This window comes from Aricia agestis, chromosome 2 (assembly GCF_905147365.1).
Source record: "Aricia agestis chromosome 2, ilAriAges1.1, whole genome shotgun sequence".
In the NCBI taxonomy this organism is placed as follows: Eukaryota; Metazoa; Arthropoda; class Insecta; order Lepidoptera; family Lycaenidae; genus Aricia; species Aricia agestis.
The window spans coordinates 14678876-14704856 of NC_056407.1; the positions used below are offsets into that span (position 1 = coordinate 14678876).

Genomic DNA, 25981 nt, shown 5'->3' on the forward strand with positions numbered 1-25981 from the left:
GAAAATCATCCGCACAGACACATAGCAACACCGAACAAAACGAACAACCAAACAGCCACAGACCCGAGAGAGTAACTAATTCATGGGTAAATAAAGAAAATTCTGCCAATTTTTGCGAAACTTTTATCGTTTACGCAGCACAATAGGAAAAATCACCCGATTTTGAAACATTCTTCATTGGTGCTCCGCTTCTATTGGTCTTAGCGTGATAATATATTATAGGCTACATCCTACTAATATTATAAAGGCGAAAGTTTGTTTGGATGTATGGATGTGTGGATGTATGGATGTTTGTTACTCTTTCACGCAAAAACTATTGAACGGATTTTAATGAAACTTTACAATAATATGGCTTATACATCAGAATAACACATAGGCTACAATTTTAACCGACTTTCAAAATGGGGGAGGTGTTATGTTCGTTTTCTTATATTCAACGATTACTCCGCCGTATGTTACCCGATTTTTATATTCACAAAAGTGGTGATCTGATGAAGGATCCATAAGTAATCGAGGGAACTCCTCAAAACTTATAGGGAAACGTGTGGTGACTTCGGTTACGTGAGAAGTATTCTAAGCATATGCTACCAACAAGTAAGATTTTGCACCGAGATATACCTGGTATACCGTGGTTCGGAAGGTGCTGAGAGAACTCTTGATTCTTTATAGATACAAGTTTGGGAGTTTCGGCGTTGTTTTAAGAACAGGAACCATATGCTACTATGCAAATTACATTCATCATCATCATCATCATCATCATCATCATCACTACCATATTATACCATTTCATAGTCTTTTAGATCGAGACTCGAGTTTGTCAAGCGATAATTAAAAAAAATCTTTATTTTATGTCTAAAAATAGTTTGACGACCTCTGTGGCTCAGTGGTGAGCGCGTTGGTAGCTCAAGCCGGAGGTTGCGGGTTCAAATCCCGCCGACGGAACAAAAAGTTTTCAAAGTTCCTGGGTCATGGATGTGTATTAAATATGTGTATCATATAATAAAAATCTTAAATATATGTATAGTATAAAAGTATTAAATATATTTCCGTTGTCTGGTACCTGTAACACAAGTCCATCAGGTACTTACTAATATAACAACATTGAAGAGTATGTTTGCTTGAACGCGTCAATCTCAGGAACTACAGGTCCGATTTAAAAACTTATCTCAGTGTTAGATTGATCATTTATCGAGTAAGACTATAGGCTATATTATATAATATATTATCACGCTAAGACTAATACGACCGAAGAAACTCAGGAAAATGCGGGAAAAACGGGGAAAATATTTTTTTATGGGAAAATGTACGGTTTCTGTAAAATTCCTAATTTACGCGGGCGAAGCCGCGCGGGACATCTAGTGTCTTATTATATAGGTGCTTTCTTGTGATAGAAGTAGGTAGAATGTTGAATCTCCTACCTTAATATTTTATTTTTTATGTAATGATGATTATATTGTTAAACTCTAGTTAATATTTTGTTTCATATTCACTAGAGTTTAACATAATCATTAATTACTTATATTAGTATTAATACTCACAAAATACAACCAACGGCTAGGTATTAGAATAAAATTATTGTAGAGAGCCAAAATAGGCAAACAATTTGCGATGAGTCACAGGGTAAGGGATGAACCTTGTAGGCGTGGGTGTTTATTACATTTTCGGAATATTAAGAGCCAATTTCGAGATTACATCTCGTGAGTCATCGACTCATCGTGATTCGTGACCTTTACGAATACTTTACCTTTACCTTTACGGTCGGTATAAGTAGCATGAAAAACCGCATTTTATTATGTGTTTTATTTAACTCAGATTAGGAAAAGCTGGTATTTACCTAAGTAATAAAAACCGGCCAAGTGAGAGTTGGACTCGTCCATGAAGGGTTCCGCAGCAGCAATAAGGATTATTTTTTTTTATAGGTTTTTGATTTATTTTTATATTTCCGTTGATATAATGGAAGTTTAATTAAAGTTTACCATTTATGACGTATAAAAAAACTATTTGCTAGATCTCGTTCGAACCAATTTTCGTTGGTAGTTTTTATAGTAATGTAGGTACATAAAATATTTCTTTTAGACTTATCATGCCTTGAGAAGTTAGAGGGGGGGAAACACATTTTACCACTTTGGAAGAGTCTCTCTCGCAAACTATTCAGGTTAGAAAAAAATTATTTTAGTAACTTCAATATGATTTTTAAAGACCTATCCATAAATACCCCACACGCATAGGTTAGATGAAAAAAAAATTACATTTTTTAATATTTTTTGCATTTTTGTACCAAAATCTTAATGCGGTTCACAGACTACATCTATTTACCAAGTTTGAATAGTATAGCTATTATAGTTTCGGAGAAAAGTGGCTGTGACATACGGACGGACAGACAGACAGACAGACATGACGAATCTATAAGGGTTCCGTTTTTGCCATTTGGCTACGGTAACCTAAAAATGACCTCAAATTAATAAAATATAATTATTTTACTACAATACTCAACAAACCTTAGCAACTTAGAACCAAACCCATATGGATATTTAGTTTTCCGCATCGAATAATAATTTGAATGATTAGAAAGTCGGCGCGGCGACTGGTGAGTCGTGTTGTAATGAGTCAGCCGGTGGCGGCGGACCGACGCGTCTAGTTAGTCGCGTGTGGCGCCCCCAATACACACCATTCAGGTTTATTTTACCTCTAACAGCACCATTATACCAACATCATAAGGTTAACTCTCACAGAAATTCCGAGTCAATTAACTCTGGACGGGCCGTGCCTGCCGCGGACCACGGTACCTAGGTATCCAAAGGATACTTATTACTTACACGAAATTGCGTGGTACCTATTACGCATTCGAAACACTAGGGTTCTTGACCTGCGGTAGAATCAATTTTTTTCTCCGTTTTGATTACTATCGTTACATAATTCACCACATAGGTATAAACATTTTTGTTTGATAATTTTGACACGCGCAATCGTTAAAATAAATAACAAAAACTACTTACGCTGATAAATGCAAAAAATGAAAAAAATACGAAATGATGTAGGTATGTAATTTTCCAAAACAATAATATGTAACATATATGTATTATATATTTTTTCAATTTAATCTATATTGTGAGTGAGCCAAAAACTTTGTATCCCTTTTGACGAAAAATGGTGAATGAAATTTTGCACAGTTTTAGTTTAAATGGCGAAGGAGTGCATCGAGGTAACATTATTTTGAAATTATGCTTTTATCATACATTTTTTTAACAAATAAAACGTTACACACACTACAACACACACACACTAGGAAAAATGACAGATTTTTGAGTGACAAGCCTATACATACGAATTATACTCTTTTTATTTATGGTTGACGTCTGTTGACAACAAGGGGACAAATTGAAAATCTTAGAGTATACATTAGCAAGCTATAGAGCGCGCGCATCGCTCGTTCCCCGTTGTGCCGATCGTAAGCAGAAGTTCTATAGATACTTGTCAAACGTATAACGCAAGTCTAGTGATGTTCCATGCGCCATCGTTTGACGCTTATAGGAAAATATGTTCACACTCGTGCTTACAGTTCATACCTTGTTAGAAGCACTCTATAGCTTGCTATAATGTATACTCTATGTTGAAAATGGATTATAGTTTTTTTTTATTGAATTTGAGATACTATTAGACAATGCTTACACGGCCATTCTGAGATCAGCTGAGTCCCAGAGTCAAGAATTGAAAAAAATATGATAAAGTCAATATTTTTTTACAAAGTATAGGTAGTAGTCCTAATGTCGTTGAAAATAAGGTCGAATTTCCACCATTGGGCGATCTCTAGTTAATCTAAATCTGCAATTAAAATACATTTATGAAGCACATAAAAAAGAAAGAGCTGGTCACACAGACTTATTTTTTAAATTTCGCCAGATTTTGGACCTGGGAAGTCATTTTAATCCTATTGTTGGTCTTTGGTTCATTACTAATTCCATAATATTTTATCTATGCGAATTCCTGTAATTATTATTCTTTTTGAGAATCAAAGTCTGTTACCACTGTCTTACCGTATACGATACAAGAAAGAATCGTTATTCGTTACACTTGAACAATGAAAGTCACAGCTGCTAAACAATAATATTAACACCTCCTTTTAAAAAGGAGGTAAACATGTTTTTAGCAATTAAAGACCAGACAAAACTTTTTCATAAGCATCTACTTCCACAGATTTAACGGATATCTTGTGCAATTCTTATCATCAGGAAATTATTTGCTCGTTTTTCGTTCTTTAAATTAACAATACCTGTCTATGTACATACTTGGGTAAAATTGTCTTAATTTTGTAAATGGTGGCACTACACACACTAAGTTTATTTTCATAGCACTCTTTTTAACAACCATCTTAAATTCCTAAGAACCAAGACGAACTCATCTTCTGGTACCTACAACGTCTCCTTTAAATATGGATTCTCCGCGTAATATACAACCGTAAATAAGTCAGAAACTGTGCAAATAAAACTGTGCTTCTGGATTCTGCACAGTCTTCTTGCCAACAGTCAGTTTTAAAGTAGGTAAACATATTTTAATTACACAAACATGTAAAAAAAATCAGCCAAGTACGAGTTGGACTCGCGCACGAAGGGTTCCGTACCATTATAAAGCAAAAATAGGTAAATAATCGCCAAGTGCCAGTCGGACACGCGCGAAGGGTTCCGTACCATTATAGAGCAAAATTAGGCCAAAAATTGTGTCTTTTGTATGGGAGCCCCCTTAATTTTTTAATTTATTTCAATACTAGCTGTTGCCTGCGACTTCGTCCGCGTGGACTTCAGTTTATAGCGCGCGATGTCAACAAAATTGGTGTCAAAAGCTTTTATAAAAAAACCCTGGTACCCCTTAAATCAATACAGCTGTGCAGTGTGCACACAATAAGTACTTCATTTTTGTATATTAAACTTTATATTTTATGCCAAATTTTAAAGCTTATTTAGCCCCCCAATTACACAACTTTACCCATAAACTATTCATCATTGATAGGTTTAGCCCCAATTTCACCAACGTCTGTTAGTGTTAACAGCTTGTTAAAATATCCTGTCTTCTCTTTCATTCATATGAAAAACGAAACAGCTAACGTGATACTAATTCGAGCATTAACTTTAACAGTCGTTGGTGAAATTTGGTCTTAAGGTTACGTCACTGCCTGCACAGATAAAGTACTGAGTTATTTAATACCGTAGAATAGATATAACAATCGAAAAAAATCGAGACTTAAATGTAAGATGATACCACCTCTTATAGAAAGACTTTTGAGCAAGCGTCAGCGCGATGTAGAAGACGCACGGCGCCATCTATTATGAATTTTTTGAACAAATTTACGACCCTTACAACTCTTTTTTCCAGTAAAAAGTAGCCTATGTCCTTTCTCAGGCTTTAGACTATCAGTATACAAAATTTCATTACAATCGGTTCGGTAGTTTTGGCGTTTGGCGTGAAAGCGAGACTGACAGACAGACAGAGATACTTTCGCATTTATAATATTAGTACAGATTATGTGCACACTGCACAGCTGTTTTTGGGTATTTTGATTAATTAAGGGCCGCGCTACACCGGAATGGCAGCGGCGAGGCGAGCACTTTCAGCGCTGCCATTCCGGTGTAGCGCGCTGCGCGGCCCTAAGAGGGGTACCACTTACCAGGGTTTTAAAAAGTTTTTAAATTTGACACTTTTGTTGACACCGCGCGCTATAAACTAAAGTCCACGCGGACGAAGTCGCGGGCAACAGCTAGTTATGAATAAAAACAATAATATATAATAAAGGAAGTATGATTAGTTCTGTTATAATGAAGTAAAAAATAAAGCGCCATCTGTTTTCATATATTAGAATTAAAATGTTGATTGCATTGATATATTTTCTGGATGGAATATAGGCCAACACGGTACACTCGAACTCCTTAGAAATGCAGTAGGAGTTCTATAAGATAAGATAGATTGATTATTATTATAGCAAGTGATAATATTATTAAACATAATATTCTAACGTATTAAAAACTATAAACAAAAACATACTAACTAATAAGTATGATTAATTCTATGTTACAATAAAGTAAAAAATAAAACGCCATCTGTTGAATCGTATTAGAACTAAAATGTTCATTGCATCGATATATTTCAGGATTTTTTATAATATTATACATAAAATATGTTTAAGATTTTTGAAATTTTATTTTAATATACATCCAAGACCCAGGAACATTGAAAACTTTTCTTTCCGCCTGCGGGACTCGAACCCAGGACCCCCGGGATGAGCGCTGACCACGCGCAATGCGAATTCATTTTCATCGATATTTTCATGGAAATAAGATATTTTCCCACATCAAAATGTAGCCTATGTCCTTTCTCAGACTCTAGAATAACTGTGTACAAAATTTCATTGCAATCGGTTCAGTAGTTTTGGCGTGAAAGCAAGACAGACAGACAGACAGACAGACAGATAGACAGAGATACTTTCGCATTTATAATATTAGTATAGACTAGTATAGATTATTATTAAATATTAAAGTACACATATAACTAAGGACTTTGAGAAAAATTCAAGCTCCTACCTGTTCCATTATTGATATAGAGCAAAAAAAGACGGACAGACGGACAGTCTGTATAATCACTAAATGTCCCTGAGTACGACCAATAAGTTTTTAAATTACAATCACTTAATATAGTATCTAAGGCCTTTAGGGTCAATAGGGTTCTTTGAAAGCGAGATTCTACTTGGAATTTTCAAGATGGCGATAAAATAAAAATACAATCAAAGCGGCAGGTTTTTAATAATTAAGTCAATAATTCCCTTGAAACATGCAATTTTAAGGGAACATTTTCCTGGGGCGACGCCGGGGCGCGCCTGTTCGGTGCCGGGCTGCCTGTCGCACTGTCGCACTGTCGCCCCTAGGGCGTAGAACTCCTGTCCCCTACCGCACTAAATTATTCCTGATTATATCAAAAAAATAATTACAGGCCAAATTTTAGGTCAAGGTCTCGTGTACACGTGGAGATTAGTATTTTAACGATTACGATTAATACGAGTATAATTGTTAATACAAATAGTGGTAATATTTGTTTGTTAAATTTAACCGAATGGGTTTCGAGTCGTTTAATGACAAACACACAAATTATAGAGTGGACCACTCAATAACTTTTTATGCTGAAAATTTACTGTTTCTCCGTGATTTTATGTTGCCAATGCAAAGTAGTAGGCTGTAGGATACATCTAGTAAGTACTACTTTTGGTCTAGTACTTGACATACTTAATTAGAGTTATTGCTTCAAAGAATTTCGCCGTAATTATTATTTTTAACAAAAAATTAAAACCGACTTCCAAGGTCCAAAAACAATAATAACATCCTTATAATATGAACTAAAAAGTATTAAGTCAGAGAACAAAAGATTCAGCTATCTGGTACCGACTTCAAAATGATGAAGATTGAGTACAGAAATAGTTGAGGTTTAGCCGAATTCGGAAAAAGGCACTATTAGATAGGAAAAATTATTTAATACTTTTTAGTTCATATTATAACGATGTTATTATTGTTTTTACCTTGGAAGTCGGTTTTAATTTTTTGTTAAAAATAATAATTTCACTCTTTTTAGTTACCTACTAACCATCGCGTAAGAAAATACTTCAACCCCTTAATATTATCTTAATCTTGGTAAATGTTTACAAACCTACTCCAATTTATTTGACAAACTACTACAAAAGAAAGTCGACGGAACCCGCTACGCGGGGCTCCTATATCTGGGTGTTGTGGTCTAAGTTCCAACCTAACCTAACCTACTTTTGGACTTTCTAGATTGTGTTTGTTTTTGTTTTGGCGGGGGGCTGCGCCCCTTTCGTCCCCACCTTCGGTATCCGTGGCTGAGTAGTTAAGTAAGACCCACTCATCACAGCCTTGAGATGCCTTAAAAATACTTCGTGAATATCAGAAAACAGATGATCTTATCTGAAGATTACGAAAATCTCAAATGCGAATGTCTTCTAAACGGAGAGTTTACTGGCGGTGGAAACGGTAAGTAGGAGTTTTTCTCACCCAAAACAATCCTCCTTAACCCATGTCACCAACATTTAATTGACGTAGGTTCCTAAACCTTAGCCAAATTTTTCTAAGTATTTTCGCCATACTAACAAGGGTGACATTTCGGCCTGTCATTCGACAGGGGTTGATTTTTGAGAAAAGTTTATCTGAGCTTTTTTGCTTCCCATGGCGCCCTCTATCGATTGGTATATTCAAAAAGGGTGGTTATAAGAGGTTAAAATTTTGACGAAAAATTTTTCTAAGTATTTTTTCCGTAGTGCCCCTTTTCCTTCAGTCCAACCCAAATGTGTGCCTTACGCTCTGGAGTAAAGGTTGAATTTGTTACTTATGTTCAATTTTGTGGTACCTACTTGAAATATTATGTATTTTGAAACAACATTTAAAAGTATATATTTTGTATTAAATGTATTAAAATCGCTTTGAAATGTACCAAATAAATAAGGACATAACGTGGTGACTGATGATATTTTATGGTGTTGTGTGTATATTGTATCCATATACAACCATGTGAGTTGTGACATTGGTGACCCTGACATAGTAGTGATGATGATGATGATGATGATGATGAATGTAATTTGCATAGTAGCATATGCTTTCAGTTCTTAAAACAACGCCTAAGCCCCGAAACTTGTATCTATAAGGAATCCGGAGTTCTCTTAGTATCTTCGGAACCATAGTATACCTTGGTGCAAAATCTTGCGTTTTGGTAGCATATGCTTAGGATGCTTCTCATAAAACCAAAATCAGCATATGTTTCCATATAAATTTTGAGGAGTTCCCTCGATTACTCATGGATCTCATCATCAGATCACCACTTTTGTGAAAATGGGACCAAATTGGAGTGAAAACTAATATAACAAAACAAAAATTTTGAAAATCGGTTAACAAACGGCGGAGTAGTGGTCGAACATACAAAAAAAAATATATCCACAGCCGAATATATACCTCCTCGTTTTTTGGAAGTCGGTTAAAAAGAAAGAAAAGACGACTTCGAAGAATGTGTAGCGGCCATAGACTTATTTATATACTGTCGTAGTAGCGGCGTAGCAACTGCTAAACGGTTCCTGCTACGCCACTACGCCGGCCGGCCGGGCCGTAGCGGGAAGACGCTTCATACAAAAGTTTCTCTTTTACTCTAGATTTTATTATTATTGTTTTATTGTTTTTCTACCTTACGTAGGTATATCTACTAAAAGCTGTTAATAATAATAATTGAAAGTAAAATATTTTAACATCTATAAATGAGTGTGAACAATTATTACCAAGTGGCGGTATTTATATTATTTTGGTACTAGCTGTTGCCCGCGACTTCGTCCGCGTCAGCAAAATGTGATAAAAAAAGAAAATGAAAAAGAGAGAAATTTTCCCCTTCCTTACCCAAATAGTGAAAATGGGATCTTGTTAAGTAGTTGATCTGATCACTTTTCATGAACCTAAAGTTGTAGATAAAAACGCCAATACTGTATAGAAAATCTTAAGGATAACGAATAAGTGTAAAATTATTTCGGTTTCAATTTTTAAACAAAAATTTAAACCGACTTTTAAGGTTAATTTTATATAATAATAAATATATATAAAATAAATATACGAGTCCGACTCGCACTTGGCCGTTTTTTTTTCTTTTTTTTTGGGTGTATTTATTTTAGGTTTCCGTACCCAGAGAGAAAAAACGGAACCCTATTACTAGACTTCATTGTCTGTCCGCTATCCGTCTGTATGTCTATCTGTCTCTTGGATGTAATATCTCATGCATCTAGCGACGGCCGTCGTGACTTACCGACTATCATAATAAATTATAAACTTTCACCTTATTTTTTAAGTTTCCGTACCCAAGTTAAAAACAGGACCCTATTACTGAGACTTCGATGTCTGTCCGTCTATCTGTCTCTAGGATGTATCTCAAGAACGGTAGAAGCTAGAGAGTTGAAATTTTCATCGATTAGGTATGTATTTCTGTTGCCGCTATAGCAATAAATACTAAAAATAAAATAAATTTAATATTTCGGGGGGCTCTCATACAACAAATGATTTTTGCTATTTTTCCTTTTGATAATAATAGATGTCGCTGCTACATCGCGATATAGATTGCCCTAACAGTTTCATATAGTTGTTAATGCACTCTAATCGACATAAGATGTCACTGTTGCGCTCCTACATTGCACTATCGATGACGCGAAGATGTTTGGTATAGCCGTTTAACTTTTAAAGTTGCTTTTTTTTTGTTTTAAACTAACCGTAAACTAATGTGGTTTGCATAAAAAAATATATTTTAAGACCTACTATACTAATGGGCATTGTCCAAAAAAAATCACATGTACTTTTTATATTTTTTTTCGTTAAAATAGGGTATTTTAAGAATATAAATTAAATAATTTTGAAATTCATTGGCTAGATTTTTCTCAATAATTTTTTAAAGTTTCGCTCTGACGTCATCATCGGCCGCCAATTGACCTCTGCATATTATGTTTTAAATTTCCTTTCAATCTTATTTATAATGGCTGGTTCGTCAAATGCAAGTTCTCATTATGTGAAAGCTGATACGAGAAGCTTACCAAAAGTTCGAAACGTAATGTTGGTCGAATTTATTGCTAATTTAACGCCATTGAAGGTCAAACAAAGGTTAAACGTATTTGTTCAAAAATATAAGTAACTAATGGGTATTTTTTTCGTTTATATACAGAAAAACGATCACTGACCTTATTCCTCGAAATGTTTTTGTAATGAGCAAAATTAAAAAAAAATGGACAATCCCCATTATCCTAAAATTCCTAATCAATATGTTTCAAGTTTAAGTAAACTTGAAATAGATTGATAGTTAAGTAACTAATTATTATTATTCTCATTAATGAAATTTTCTTATTAATTAAATATTTGCAAAGAAATGCTAAGACTACGACAGCTATTCTTTGAACTTACGTACTTACGTACCCAAAGGGTAAATACTGGACCCTATTACTAAGACTTCGTTGTCTTTCCGTCTGTCCGTCCGTCTGTCCGTCTGTCCGTCTGTCCGTCTGTCCGTCTGTCCGTCTGTCCGTCTGACCGTCTGTCCGTCTGTCCGTCTGTCCGTCTGACCGTCTGACCGTCTGTCCGTCTGTCCGTCTGTCCGTCTGTCCGTCTGTCCGTCTGTCCGTCTGTCCGTCTGTCCGTCTGTCCGTCTGTCCGTCTGTCCGTCTGTCCGTCTGTCCGTCTGACCGTCTGTCCGTCTGTCCGTCTGTCCGTCTGTCCGTGTCCGTCTGTCCGTCTGTCCGTCTGTCCGTCTGTCCGTCTGTCCGTCTGTCCGTCTGTCCGTCTGTCCGTCTGTCCGTCTGTCCGTCTGTCTGTCTCCAGGCTGTAACTCAAGAATGGTAATATATAAATATAATAATGGTAATATATAAATAGCTAGAGAGTTTAAATTTTCACAGATTACCTATGTATATCTGTTGCCGCTGTAACAACAAATACTAAAAACAAAATAAAATTAATATTTAAGGGAGGCTCCCATACAACTAACGTGATTTTTTGGCCTTTTTTGCTCTATATCAATAATGGCAACAGGTAGGTACTTGAATTTTTCTCAAAGTCCTTAGTTATATGTCTACTTTCATATTTAATAATAATATTAAAATAAAATAAAAAAATAAGGGGGGCTCCCATACAAAAAACACAAATTTTTGCCTAATTTTGCTCTATAATGGTACGGATATAGGTTAAGTTGGGTTTGATAATTTTCCTGTTGTTTCAGTACTAATATTATGTTACATACCAAATTTCAGCTTTCTAAGACTTCAGGAAGTACCCTAACAGTTTTATTGAACCAGTGACCAAATTGTGGGTTTTTGGACAGCTATAAAATCTAAAGTATAATAGCTACGATATTCAAACTTTTATATATAAGAATTTAATAACTATACCCATGTCATTATAGCTTAAAAATTTCAACTATCTGGCATCATTCAAACCAAAGTTACGAGGGTTCAAAAATACGACGAAACGTTTAGAGAAAAGGTAGGTAGTGCCCTTGCGCGCTTCGCTTGGCTCATCTTGGCGGGGGTTCCCCCGTGCCCCCAGATAGTAATTTTCTTAAATGAACTAAGTAAAAAGTATTAATTAATAATTCATATTCTGTACTCAGTATTCTGTTCTCTATCTTCATAATTTGAAGTCTGTACCAGTCACATAAGTTGCAGTTATATTTTGTCATAGAACTGGCGATTAGGTTAGCTGGTAGTTGGTACCGACTTCAAAATAATGAAGACTGAGAATAGAAATACTGAGTAGAGAATATGAATTATTATTTAATACTTTTTAGTTATTTTAATCTAGATCTACAAAAAAAGCCGTAAATTGCACATATAAATTGCGCTAAAGTTTGCTGCTACGAAGTAAAAAATTATGAAGATTGAATACAAAAAAGTTGACGCGTCTATGTGTGTCCCAAAAAATATCCAGGAGTTCAGGAAAGTATCATCAGATCACCACTTTTGTGATCATGTTACCAAATTCGGGCTACATCTCATACAACAACAAAAGAATGTTGGAAACCGGTCTACAAACGACGGAGTTGTCCGTGAACCAATATAAAAAAAGTGAAATATATCCTCCTCCTTTTCGGAAGTTGGTTAAAAAGTAGCCTAAGTTATGCCTTACTACATCAGCTATGTGCCAAAATAAGTCCCGTCAAAATCGCTCCAGCCATTTCAGAGATTAGCCGGAACAAACAGACAGACAGACAGACATACAGACAAAAATTTTAAAAAATGTTGTTTTGGTGTATGTACCCTATATACATTCATATGCATCTAGTAAAAAACGGTTCTTTCAATATTACAAACAGACACTCCAATTTTATTTATATGTAAGTATAGATGTATAGATTGGTACAAAATATGTTTTTTGAGAATCATGACCTACCTACTTGAAAAACGAAACTTTTCAAAATAAAAAATAAATCAATGAACATTTCAAATCAATGTCAAGGTATATATTTTGTCAAACTATTTTGAACCAATCTTTTATAACAAGAAAATACAACGTACCTGTTTATTACTATTTTTTATTGGAAAACTATTATTTACCTTAGGTACGATCATATTGTTGATATTATATGAAATATTTTAACATACTATTAGGAACGGCTACACGCAGAAAATAATCTAGGAACTGCTTGCATAGAGTTTCCGACGAGACGCCTAATAAACTTGTCTACAAAGATTTAAAAAATGCGTTTAAAATAAAATAAAAAAATACTAAATTTCATAACATTCTTGCAGAGATTGCTGAAAAACAAAATTATACAGGGCGTAACAAAACTAAGTGACTTAAGGGTGTGTACATGACGTGTTCCTTGTAGAGAGTTCACTGTGGAAATGGCAGCGCTAAAAGTCCATTTTTTACTTTTGTATGGGCAAACGCTCCAGCGTTAGGAGTTTTCCCGTACAAAAGTGAAAAAAAATATTTTAGCGCTGCTACTTTCACACACACACAGTGGACTCTCTAACAAGGAACATGTGTGTATAACCTGTAGACAAGTGGCAAAGCGCTAACGCTAACGCTAACGTAGCGCTACAAAATGTATGCGATTTAACATTTAAGTCATCGCTTCGCTAGCGAATACTAATGTCAAATCCATACATTTTGTAGCGTTAGCGCTTTGCCACTTGTCTACGGGGGCTGTTGTGTATGTACACAGTACACACCCTTAACTGTTATCACTTAGTTTTGTTACATCCTGTATACAGGGTGCTTGTATACTTACAAGGTCATCTGGAGTTAACCATAATATTTACCGACAGAATGCCTGAGCACCCCAAGCTGCCGCAGAGCGCGTCGCCCGTGGCCAGGTCCGGTGGTGGCGACATCTCGGAGAAGGAGCTCTCCCGCGAGAGGTGCATACTGTACGCCACACCCACTACTGCCATGTAAGAACACCCTGCATCAGCTCTGGATATTTATGTAGAGGCAGTATAGGCCATTGCCTATGTGCGGCAGCGTTCCAGGATGGCGGTTTGTACATAGGGGCGGCAAAATTAAAGTTGCCTATAGTGCCCTATATAGAGTGGCATTAGGTTCAGCTCCTGCTATTCCCAGTTTTCAGCTATGAACTAATACGGGCGCATTAGTGGAACTGAACATTTCATTCTGGCCCCATATGGCATCCCTGTGCAGTTAAAAGCTGCAATGTTGGCTGATATTGTGCGCTTTTATAATTCCGGACGTCACGTTATCGTGGACGCCGACTTCCACAATAAAACGTTGGGTACCTACGTTAAATGCCCTTTTGATTTTATGCGCCGCGGACGTTTTGTGCGGTTCAGAAGAGTGTAGACGTCGTGAATTCCTCTAACGTGCACGTTAAAAAGTTATCGTCGACGGAAATTTAAAAGCGTCTTCATATATTTAAAATGTTCAAATAGTGTTATTGGAATTTGTTTTTTTTTTACTTCTATAATATCTATTCTGAATGTAAGTCAGTTGGCGGGTGGTACAGCGACAAAAGTACTTATAGCCTAGTAAACGAATGCCCAAAATGGGGCTCTGCTTGGAAAAGTCGAAAGCAGAAATTTTGACTTTGGTACTTTGTTTAGAGTAGTTAGGAGATAAACTTACTAAAAGTCCTGACCCCTCCGAGGTGAGCCCGAGGGGGGGGGGGGGGCAATGAAGGTCCCGTTTTTTGCTTTTTTGCTTACTCATCAATAACGGTGCTTCGTACGAAATTCTCTTCTACTACATAATACAAGCTAATTAAATTCTCTACAACTTCGTCCTTTACATTTTGTATCTATCTCCAATCATTGCCTAGCTATGAGCTTCTAAAATTGGCCGATTTTTAAAAGTGTGTTTTTTAGGGTTTCGTACCCAAAGGGTAAAAACGGGACCCTATTACTGAAAGTTTGATGTCTGTCCGTCTTCCTGACCGTCTGTCTGTCTATCTGTCTGTCCGTCTGTTTGTCCGTCTGTCTGTCCGTCTGTCTGTCCTTCTATATGTCCGCCTGTCTGTCTCCAGGCTGTAACTCAAGAACGATAATAGCTAGATAGTTGAAATTTTCAGAAATTATGTATTTCTGTTGTCTCTATAATAATAAATATTAAAAACAAAATAAATTAAATATTTTAGGGGGGCTCTCATACAACAAACTTGATTTTTCTCATACAAAAACAATAAAATGTTGAATATCGAACCTTTGCCTGATTTTTTCGTATAATATCACTTTGGAGAAATTGTTTATAATTAGCAATACTAGCGCATGGTGCACTAATAAAGGGTGTTTTTTTTTCTTAGGAAAAATAAAACAGCCTGTATTATTGCACCATTCGCTAGTATTGCTTATTATAAACCAATTCTCCAAGGTAACGTTGTACGGTTAAATCCAGGAAAGGTTAGATTTTTAAGGTTTTATTGTTTTCCCATACATTTCTTAAAAATATGAAACAATATACTAAAATAAAACACTTTCCTCAAGTTTGCCATATACGATTACTTTCCAGAAGTCATTCCTTACCAGCAACACTATAAATTGATGCAATAATATAGGGTGTTTTTATGTGATTTTTTCTTACCTTCTACCCTCATTAACTTTTTTCTCCCATGGTTTAGAGATTTTTCGTTATACAATAAAATGTTCAACTTTTCAAGCCCTTTCATTTGGCGTATGTCTCAAAGTGCTACATTAGTTTGGACGATATGCCCCTCCTTCTTTAAAAATTAATTATTAATTATTTATTTTATTTAAAATTTATTTTTAATTATTAAAGAATAAATATAACTAAGTATTTTGTGAACATTTCAGCCTACCTTATGCCATGATAGATATCGAACAAAAAGTTGCAAAAAAAATCAAGTTTGTTGTATGAGAGCCCCCCTAAAATATTTAATTTCTTTTGTTTTAAGTATTTATTGTTATAGCGGCAACAGAAATACATAATCTCTGAAAATTTCAACTCTTTTTAGCTATTATCGTCCTTGAGTTATAGCCGGAGACAAACAGACGGACAGACAGAGGGACAGACAGACGGACAGACAAACGGACAAACAGACGGACAGACAGATGGACAGACAGACGGTCAGGAAGACGGACAGACATTCAAGTCTCAGTATAGGGTTCGTAATATTTTACCCTTTGGGTACGAAACCCTCAAAACACACTCGGCCAATTTTAGAAGTTCATAGCGAGGCAATGATTGGAGTTAGATACAAAGTGTAAAAAACAAAGCTGTAGAGAATTTAATTAGCTTTTATTATGTAGTAGAAGAGAATTTCGTACGAAGCACCGTTTTTGATGAGTAAGCAAAAAACCAAAAAACGGGACCTTCTTTGCCCCCCCCCCCCCCCCCCCCCCCCCCCCCTCCATCGGGCTCACCTCGGAGGGATCAGGACTATTAGTATGTTTATCTCCTATCTAGTCTAAACAAAGTACCAAAGTCAAAATTTCTGCTTTCGACTTTTCCAAGCAGAATCATTGGTTTACTAGGCTATTAAGTTTTTTTTTATTTCAATTGCAGAAATTGTTTTATAAAATAATATAATATTATAGTATCATATTTTATAAATATTTATATTTAATAATATATTTTTATATTAATTATTATGTCTATGGTATCAGATAATGATTCTTTTTATTCTGCCAACGATTCTTTGGGTTCACTTACGGACGATAGTTTTGATTCTGTAGGTAAAACTTTAGGTGAAACATTAGAACAAAATTTCAACATACAAAACAGTGGACTCCTAAACGTATGTCACATAAACGCGCAAAGCATACCAAGTCACTACAGCGACATACTTGAAACGTTTTCTGGAAATAACACTCATGCTATACTGATTTCCGAGAGCTGGCTTAAACCTCACCTTCTGTCCACCTCCTTTTCGATACCTGGTTTTGTTTTGATCCGTAACGACCGCAATGATAGACGTGGTGGTGGGGTGGCAATCTATCTCCGTCGAGATTTAATGCACAAAATAATTGCGTCCTCTACTGCTCAACAGTACTGCAAGGCCGAATACATGCTTCTCGAGGTCGTAGTTAGAGGGACTAAATTGGCCCTTGGAGTTGTTTACTGCCCAACAACCGTCGACTACTTCTCTGATATCGAGTCGGTCATAGACTCATTGAGTTTCGAATATGCGCACCACATCATAATGGGTGATTTTAATACTGACCTCTCCAACAACTCCTCACCCCGTTCGTCTAAGCTTAATAATCTAATTAGATCTTCCGGTCTCCATCTCCTACCTCTACAGCCTACTCATCACAACTTTGATAGTGATGACACTTGGCTCGATATAATACTCGTCTCCGATCCATCACTCGCTCATAGTCACGGTCAACTCCCTGGTTTTTCCCATCACGACTTGATCTTTCTGTCGTATATGTTAAAGCCTCCCAGACCACCTCCTCGGTTCGTACACAGACGTTGCTTTGCGCGAGTGGACTTTAATAAATTATGTTCCGACCCGGAAAACATCGATTGGGGTTCACTATTTGATGCCGTTTCTGTGGATGAAAAGGTCAGGATATTCAACGAAAATGTTACGGAACTTTATAATAAACACGCACCTGTTAAAAAAATTAAGTTGAAGCATCCACCTGCTTCTTGGTTGACGGATGATATCCGTAATGCGATGAAGCGTAGGGACCGTGCTTTCCGTAAATTTAGGAGAAACCGAATGGAATCTAACTGGACGGACTTCAAAATAGCTAGAAATCGCTGCAACCAAATGATACGCAATGATAAACGCCGCCACATCCTTCAAAATTTGTCATCTTCAACTCCAAATATTTAGAAATTCCTAAAATCCTCTGGCATAGGCAAATCACATCAAGTGGATCCACCTTTAACAATTAGTTGGGAAGATATTAACAAACACTTTTTCACATCTCACAAGCTTGATGTTGAAACCCAATCCCGGACAATTCGCTTTTTAGATAGTTTACCCCGACGTAATATATCTCCCTTCCGATTTTCTCCAATTAATACAGACGAGATTAATAAGACTATTATGTCACTAATATATTATGTAGGGAAGATGTAGCATCTCTTCCACCAGTAATCTTTGACGGCTCTGTAATTAATTTCAGCTCGAGTGTAAAAGATCTCGGATTACACATAGACTCCACTCTCGATTGGCAAACACAGACTGCTTCAGTTTGTCGGAAAGTTACGGGAATATTACGTTCGCTTTACCGCCACAAAAACTTTTTACCGACACATATTAAAACTCTTGGTCCAGTCTCTTATATTTCCCATTATAGATTATGGTGATGTGTGCTATTTGGACCTCAATGCTGACAAGCTTGACAAATATGACCGATTCATTAACAACTGTATTAGGTTTATATACAATCTCCGGAAATATGACCATGTATATTCCTATCGTACCGAGCTGCACTGGTTGCCTGTACGACAACGTCGTTCAGTGCGAGCCCTGTGTATGCTCTATACATTCCTGAATTCCCCTAATTCTCCTGCTTACTTAAAGTCACACTTCCAATACCTTTGCGATAATCACGAAAGAACCCTCCGCTTCTCAAATAATGCGCGTCTCCGTTGTCCACCTCACCGCTCCAGTCTAGTCCATTCTTCCTTCCACGTCCAGGCTATTTTACTGTGGAACGCCCTACCTCCGGAAATCAGGTTAAGCCCAACCAGAGATACGTTTAAACGTAGAGTCCGACTGCTCTATCTAAATAAATTGGCAGAATCATAAGTATAATACAATATACGTTACTCAGTGTTTTATATGGATGTATATATGCCTATATAGAATGCCTAGTATTTGTTATTATATTTATCAGTATTTATTGTTTATATATTTACATTATTTATTTATTGAACATCTGGGGGCACGGCAGTGCCCCCGCCAAGCCGAGCAAAAAAGCGGCACGGCCGTACCATCCTTTTCTCGAACCAACTCAGGCTCTTTTTGACCCCCTATAACTTCATTGTGGATAAACCAACAAGCCTGAATTTTCAGTTGCTAAGCAAGCATTGTATAAACACGGTATATTTAAAATTTTATTAATTTGGCACCAGTACTTTAAGAGGATACACCAGGGGCTAGAGAAATGAAAAAAGTACGTGTAATATCTATAGCTGTCTCCCTTACCTCAAGCCTATACCGCAGAACGCGATAGAGACAACTGCAGAAAATCCAGAAAATCAACGATTCGTTGTCCCCTGATTCCTTCTCCAAAACTTAACCGATTTAAGTATTTTTTTCATTAAAAATTAACTGATAAAAGGCTTGAGCTGTGTTCCTATGTTTTGCTTTTTTTTGTATAATCTAGCCAAATCTGTTTTCTGGATGTTTGAACACAGCGGAAAATCTGGCCATTTTTTTAGGTTTTTGAACGTTCATATCTTATTTAATAATTAAATTATGAAAAAAAAGAAAACATAGGGACATTGTATTAGTGGCCGTAGATATTCAGGAAAAAAATTATAACTCTACTAGCATTATCCAGGGAGGAAACAGGGGACAACGTTTGTATGGAAAAAATGGCGGTGTGGAATCCTCTTAAGAGCTGTAACTTGTTAAAGTTTCTTAATTTTGTCACTGACTGACTGACTGACTGACTGACCGATCACCAAAAGTCTAAGGCACTTCTAGCAGACATAGAACCTTCAAATTTAGAATATAATTAGTGTTTAGTGTCTAAATCAAGGGAAAATTCAAATATTTCAAAATTTATGTCCAGTTTTCTAGATACACTAACTTCGTAAATAACTTTGTAATCCCATATAAATGTATAGGATTACAAAGTTATATTTGCGGTTTATGAATCATTGTACCCGTACCATCAATATACCATCAATATCTCCGGTTTATCGTCGGTAGAGAGATATATAGCTAGTGTTTAGTGTCTTTATTAAGGGGAAAACCTAATAAACATTTTATCATTACTGTCCAGTTTTCTTCTTCTTTCTCTAACTTCGTGAATAACTTTGTAATCCCATATACATGTATAAGATTACAAAGTTACATTAATTGCAATTTATGAATCATTGTACCGGTACCATCGATATTTTCGTACGTATATTCGAAGGAGTAATAGTTGTAGATAGGTATCTATATATTTGAAGCACTAGCTTTTGCCCGCGGCTTCGCTCACGTGGAATTCAAATATCGCGTAAAATACGAATATTCTTGTTTTTTTTTTTTTTTTTTTTTTTTTTTTTTTTTTTTTTATGAAAGAAGGGGGCAAACGAGCAAACGGGTCACCTGATGGAAAGCAACTTCCGTCGCCCATGGACACTCGCAGCATCAGAAGAGCTGCAGGTGCGTTGCCGGCCTTTTAAGAGGGAATAGGGTAATAGGGGAGGGTAGGGATGGGAAGGGAAAGGAATAGGGGAGGATAGGAAAGGGAATTGGGCCTCCGGTAAACTCACTCACTCAGCGAAACACAGCGCAAGCGCTGTTTCACGCCGGTTTTCTGTGAGAACGTGGTATTTCTCCGGTCGAGCCGGCCCATTCGTGCCGAAGCATGGCTCTCCCACGTATAAACCTCCTTTGGAAACCTGACGTTTTTCCAAGACCAAAAGTAGCCTATGTTACTCTTCATCCTTTCAACTAAGTCTACGTCAAAAATCAAGTCGATTGGTTGCTTCGCTAGGCTGTGAAGGAAGGACAATCTAACAAACAAACACACTTTCGCATTTATAATAATATTAGTATGGATATTGGATAGTCATGAAAGGCAAGTAGTATAGTAATACTGTCGCAGGGAAAAGAGGATATCAGGGATTTCACGATATCCCTAGGGATATCACGACATCCCGGCAGATGCCGAATATTCTTGTTTATTACGTCTTCTTACTAAAAATATCTAGTGATATGTCATTTCACTAAACTAAATCTAGTGAAATGTCAAAAAAGCGAATACCGCCGAATAAAAATCGAGTCACGCATTTTTCTCGCTCACTTTTGTACCCTCACGGACACTTGTGGGAGTGAAACAAATGCGCGTCGAGCTAGCGCGGCTCGTCTAGCTATAGCGGTTCTTGAGATACAGCCTGGAAACAGACAGACGGAGAGACAGTTTTACCCTTTGGGTACGGAACCGTAAAAACTAATCGAAGATCTGGAGTACCTGGTGTACCTGTGTTTTCTAATCAGGGTCATCCTGATTAGAAAAGACGAGAGCCTAACCAAACTATTAGAGATCGACATGCCACCTGTACAAAAAATATTCAACTTGGTGGGCCGCTGCATTCGACGTCAAAAATCAAAGGTTTCAGACCTTTGATGAAGGCATCTGATGAAGAACCCTCGGCTGGTTTCAACTGTATGATTCAGAGATATGGTGATGTCCCCTCAGATCTGCTATATTTGCATTACACGTGTGATAATATTAATAATAACTTCCACACCGGTTTCGGCGACGGTAGCAGGTTTCTTTGAAACCACGCAAGTTACGCAGGAGAAATTTTTTAGTGCCCAAGTGTGTGCGCAGTACACAAGAGCAATCTCTCTATTCCTTTACTTGCATAACCCAGTGGGACGGAGGACCGACACGACTGGCGAGAGATCAGGCGCAGGACCGAATTTTTAAATGCCCATCCGACGCATGGATCATCTAACATCATACTTGTTTGAGTAAGATGTTAGATGATCCTACCAAAGTACCCGTGTGGGTACTAGAGCGGTGGTATCCGCTTTTCTGACATTTCACTAGATTTAGTTTAGTGAAATGACTATCACTAAATATTTTTAGTAAGAAGACGTAATAAACAAGAATATTCGGCATCTGCCGGGATGTCGTGATATCCCTAGGGATATCGTGAAATCCCTGATATCTTCTTTTCCCTGCGACATATATAATGATTATATTATTATTAATTGTTAGTTTTATTTGTTTCTTATAAAAATCGTTATTGATATTTATAGTAGTCAAAGGTACCAAAAATGAAAAGTAGGACTCTACAAAAATAAGTGAGATCCCATCAAAAAACATCCTGTAAAAAAACCAAGTCTCGCAACTCAGTTTTTATACCGTAAAAATTTATGAGATCCATGCAATACCAAGTCGGTTAACTTATTCAGTCCCTACCTTCTGTCTCAAGTTATTACGTAAGTTATTATCATATCAATATTAAAAATCTTTTACGTTTTAAATAAATAGATCGACTTGGACATATTGGATTATTTTCTCCAAACAGGAAGCACCTGTGTCTTTTAATTTTGTCTCTGCTATCACACAATGGTTGACTTGTAGAAAATGCCATATGGCATTACGTCCGCCATTGTACATTGTGCAAAAAGTATAAATAAATAAATAAATATTTCCATACATTTTACTTGCCTATGTTATCGTTTTACCGCGGACGTCCACGATATTACCGCCACGTCTAAAATTATAAAAGCGCACATTTCCACTAGTGTGCTAGTTGGCCTTAAATTGATTCTATTGATGACATTCTTGCTTGCTACTTTTCCTTTAGTTCTTCAAGATTTACAATAATGTGAATTAATTATAACGTAAATTCGAAATGTTAGTCATAATAATATATTTTCCATGTTATCGGGCGATTAGCATAAAATGCCTAATTTACAAAGTCGGGTTAAAGTTTATCGTTTGATAATTGATTATGATAAAATTAACTGTGTTACTTGTTTTCCAAATCGAGGAGTTTTTGCAGATTTTCCTGCACCTATATTCCCTAGAACTTCAGCCAGTTGGCCTTGTATAGGTAAGTACTATAACGTATATTTCCAAAGTAAAAATGTTTGTAGGCATTAAGAATTATTGTGTTGAAAAGATGTCAATAGCTGATATTCTCTTATTATCAATTATGTAGTTTTTCGAGGTCCGTTGTCGTAATAAGCGAAAACATAATAATTATCTAAGTCATTACAATATTAAACTAGGTACAGTGTACATACACTGCGCAGTGCGATAGGCCCTCCTATTTCTTAGTCAACGCAACTTTTAGATTTTAACAGGAAAATGTTCGCAAGCTTTAAATGTCAATTAATAATTTAAATTTTGTTGACCAAAACTAGTGGTAAATGATATAAATAAAATGCTACATGGTTCCTTTCGTAATGACTATATTGTGCCAAATAATAAATTATTGTAGCGAGTCAGTCGCGGTCACGTAGAGATCTGCTCTCTATAATTTATATTATTTTAACTAAATAATAATAATAAAACAGTTACTTAAAAAGGAAAACGGCAATAAAATCAAGTATTCTGTATAATAGCATTACTCTAAACTTCATTATCCTTAAATACTAAAGTTCATCTGCCCTCTTAACAAAAGGATCTTAGATATTAGATATAAAGCTTCTGACATACATGGGATTTCCTATTTTACTTGTGTGACGATCCTTTACGTCATGGGAATCAATACATTGATTAATTATAAGGAGGTAAAACTAGTACACAATAATAACATAATAATATTATTGCAATCGAAGGTATGTCCACCATCAAAATTGTACAAGGATAAATAAAACGGGAAAACACTATTAAATAATAATAATATTATATCTATTAGTTGCCAGCTCATGGGGACAGTGTGGGACTATCTTACGTATTCAGATGGATATGGAAGCTGTCAGCTGACTACTGACTAGTGAATCAAGCATTCATTATTCAAAGTAGTTTGTGAATTGTGTTATTTAAGAAATTGATTGCGTAAGGAACAGTTTCTCAACCTTATTTTGCTCACCGCCCGCTTTGAGAATATGTTTTTTTCTAGAGCCCCCCATCTTAATTTTTAACCGACTTCCAAAAACGAGGAGGTTATACGTTCGGCTGTGGATATATTTTTTTTAATGTATGTTCAACGATTACTCCGCCGTTTGTGAACCGATTTTCAAAATTTTTGTTTTGTTGTATAGGGTATTACTCCAATTTGGTACCATATTCAGAAAAGTGGTACCTGATGATGGGATCCATGAGTAATCGAGGGAACTCCTCAAAATTCAAATGGAAACATATGATTTTTTTGGTTTCATATGAAATATTCCAGGCATATGTTACCAAAAAGTAAGATTTTGCACCAGGATATACCATGGTTCGAAGGTGGTGAACAGGACTCCTTACTCATATAGATACATGTTTGGGGGTTTCGGCGTGGCAAATTTCATTACTTATCATCATCATCACCACCATTTCACCATACATCCATGAGTAATCAAGGGAACTCCTCAAAATTTATATGGAAACATATAGTGATTTAAATTTTTTATGAAGTATCTTAAGCATATGGTACCAAAAAGCATGATTTTGCAATTAGATAATATACCATGGTTCCGAAGGTGCTAAGAGAACTCCAGATTCCTTATAAATACAAGTTTGCGGGTTTCGGAGTTGGTTTAAGAACTGAAAGCATATGCTACTATGCAAGTTACATTCGTCATCCATGGCCATACATGGATAGTAAAATGATGACTCGCTCGGCCGTGGCCCGTCGCACCGAGGAGCAACTTCGAGTAACCCTTATAGAATTAAAGCAATATAAAGAACAATGCCAAATGCTGTTAAGGGAAAGAGATGATAACGAAAAAGAAATAGAATCAGTAATACAAAAAAATCAGGATCTAAAATTAGAACTCAATAAGTTAAGTCTTGACTACGAGGACATTCTTAAGAAAAACATTGAGTTACAGAATATTGTTGACGGCTTTGACCAATGCAGAGAGGAATATGAAGACTTTCTCAAGACCTCGGCTAACCTCAAAATCAAGCTGAGTAATGCCGAAGACTACATCTTAAAACTAGAAGAACAAATTCATGCTCAAAATTCCACCCAAACCCAAATCTTATATAATGAGCTTATTTGTGATAAAAGCAACTCTGCTTCTAACACTAAATCTTGTCAAAACATTTCTACAATTGATTTAACTAGTGATGATACCTTACCAATATGTACATTGAATAGTTAGAGGAAATTAAAGAAATATATTAAAATCAAAAAGTGTATTAAAAATTATTGTAAACTTTCAAAGAAAAATAAAAAATGTTTAAATAATTTATCAAAAGTTATAAATTAAAACAAACTCTTGAATAATAACTTACTAAAGTGTAATTTTGACATAGAGCAAATAAAATGTAACTATGAGGCTGATGTATGTAACCTACAGCAAGAAATTTCGATACTTCTTGACTCTTTGGAGAATTTAAACAGAAAATATGCTTTGTCACAACAAGAAACGCAGAGGCATATATCAGCGATGAATGATTTACTTGAAGTGACTCGTTATAATGAGGAACGGGTTTACTCTTTATTGAGAGTCAACGGTTCCTCAGACAAAGTAAATCATTCTGTTTTGAATAGTATAACTGATATATGTTCCAGGCAGAAAGAGAAAGAAGCAATTTGTGGGCATTCAGTATGTACCATACTGAATGCCCACAAATTGCTTTGTTCAGTGATGAATTAGGTAAGGACTTAGGTATTTATTTAAATAGGATGTGTATTGGACAATCATTTTCCAATTTCTGTATGCCTGGAGCTACTTATAGTGAAATAATGTGCAGGGCTTTGGCTATGACTTATTGTCCGAATACAACATTAATAGTTTTAGTTGGGAGGAAGGGAAAATTAAACAAAAAACAAATGACCGAATTTCTAGATAAATTATTTATTATTGAAAATATTAATAATGTTATCTTGTTTACTTTTCCCTATATACAAATGTTGCCAAAGAGATATAATAAAGAAAACTATTCTAGGTATCAACTGAACAGCCTAATGTATACTGCTGTAAATAATAATTGTATCATTTTAAATGACTCACATAAGCAATGTCAGGTTGTAGACATTAATAATTTAGATTTTAAGTTATCCACCATGACAAGAGATAAGTACTTCTTATCTAATTTTTATAAAAGACGAATAGCCAGGTTGCTATTTAACTTTTTAGATTTTAAACAAGCCAAGTGTTTGGCTTCAGAGACTACTGCTTCTATTGAGCAGAATTATACTAGTCATAATAT

At 35.9% G+C, this 25981-nt stretch overlaps 1 protein-coding gene across 1 annotated transcript in view; it reads left to right on the forward strand.

Annotated features, from left to right (window-relative positions):
* Positions 1-13003: 13003 nt before the first annotated feature.
* LOC121739735 (paramyosin) overlaps positions 13004-25981 on the forward strand; it is a 31812-nt gene continuing 18834 nt past the window's right edge. The window contains exons 1-2 of the mRNA XM_042132284.1: positions 13004-13116; positions 13829-13954. Coding sequence (XP_041988218.1) covers positions 13830-13954 — 125 coding nt within the window. The 5' untranslated portion in view covers positions 13004-13116; position 13829. The remainder of the gene's footprint in view (positions 13117-13828; positions 13955-25981) is intronic.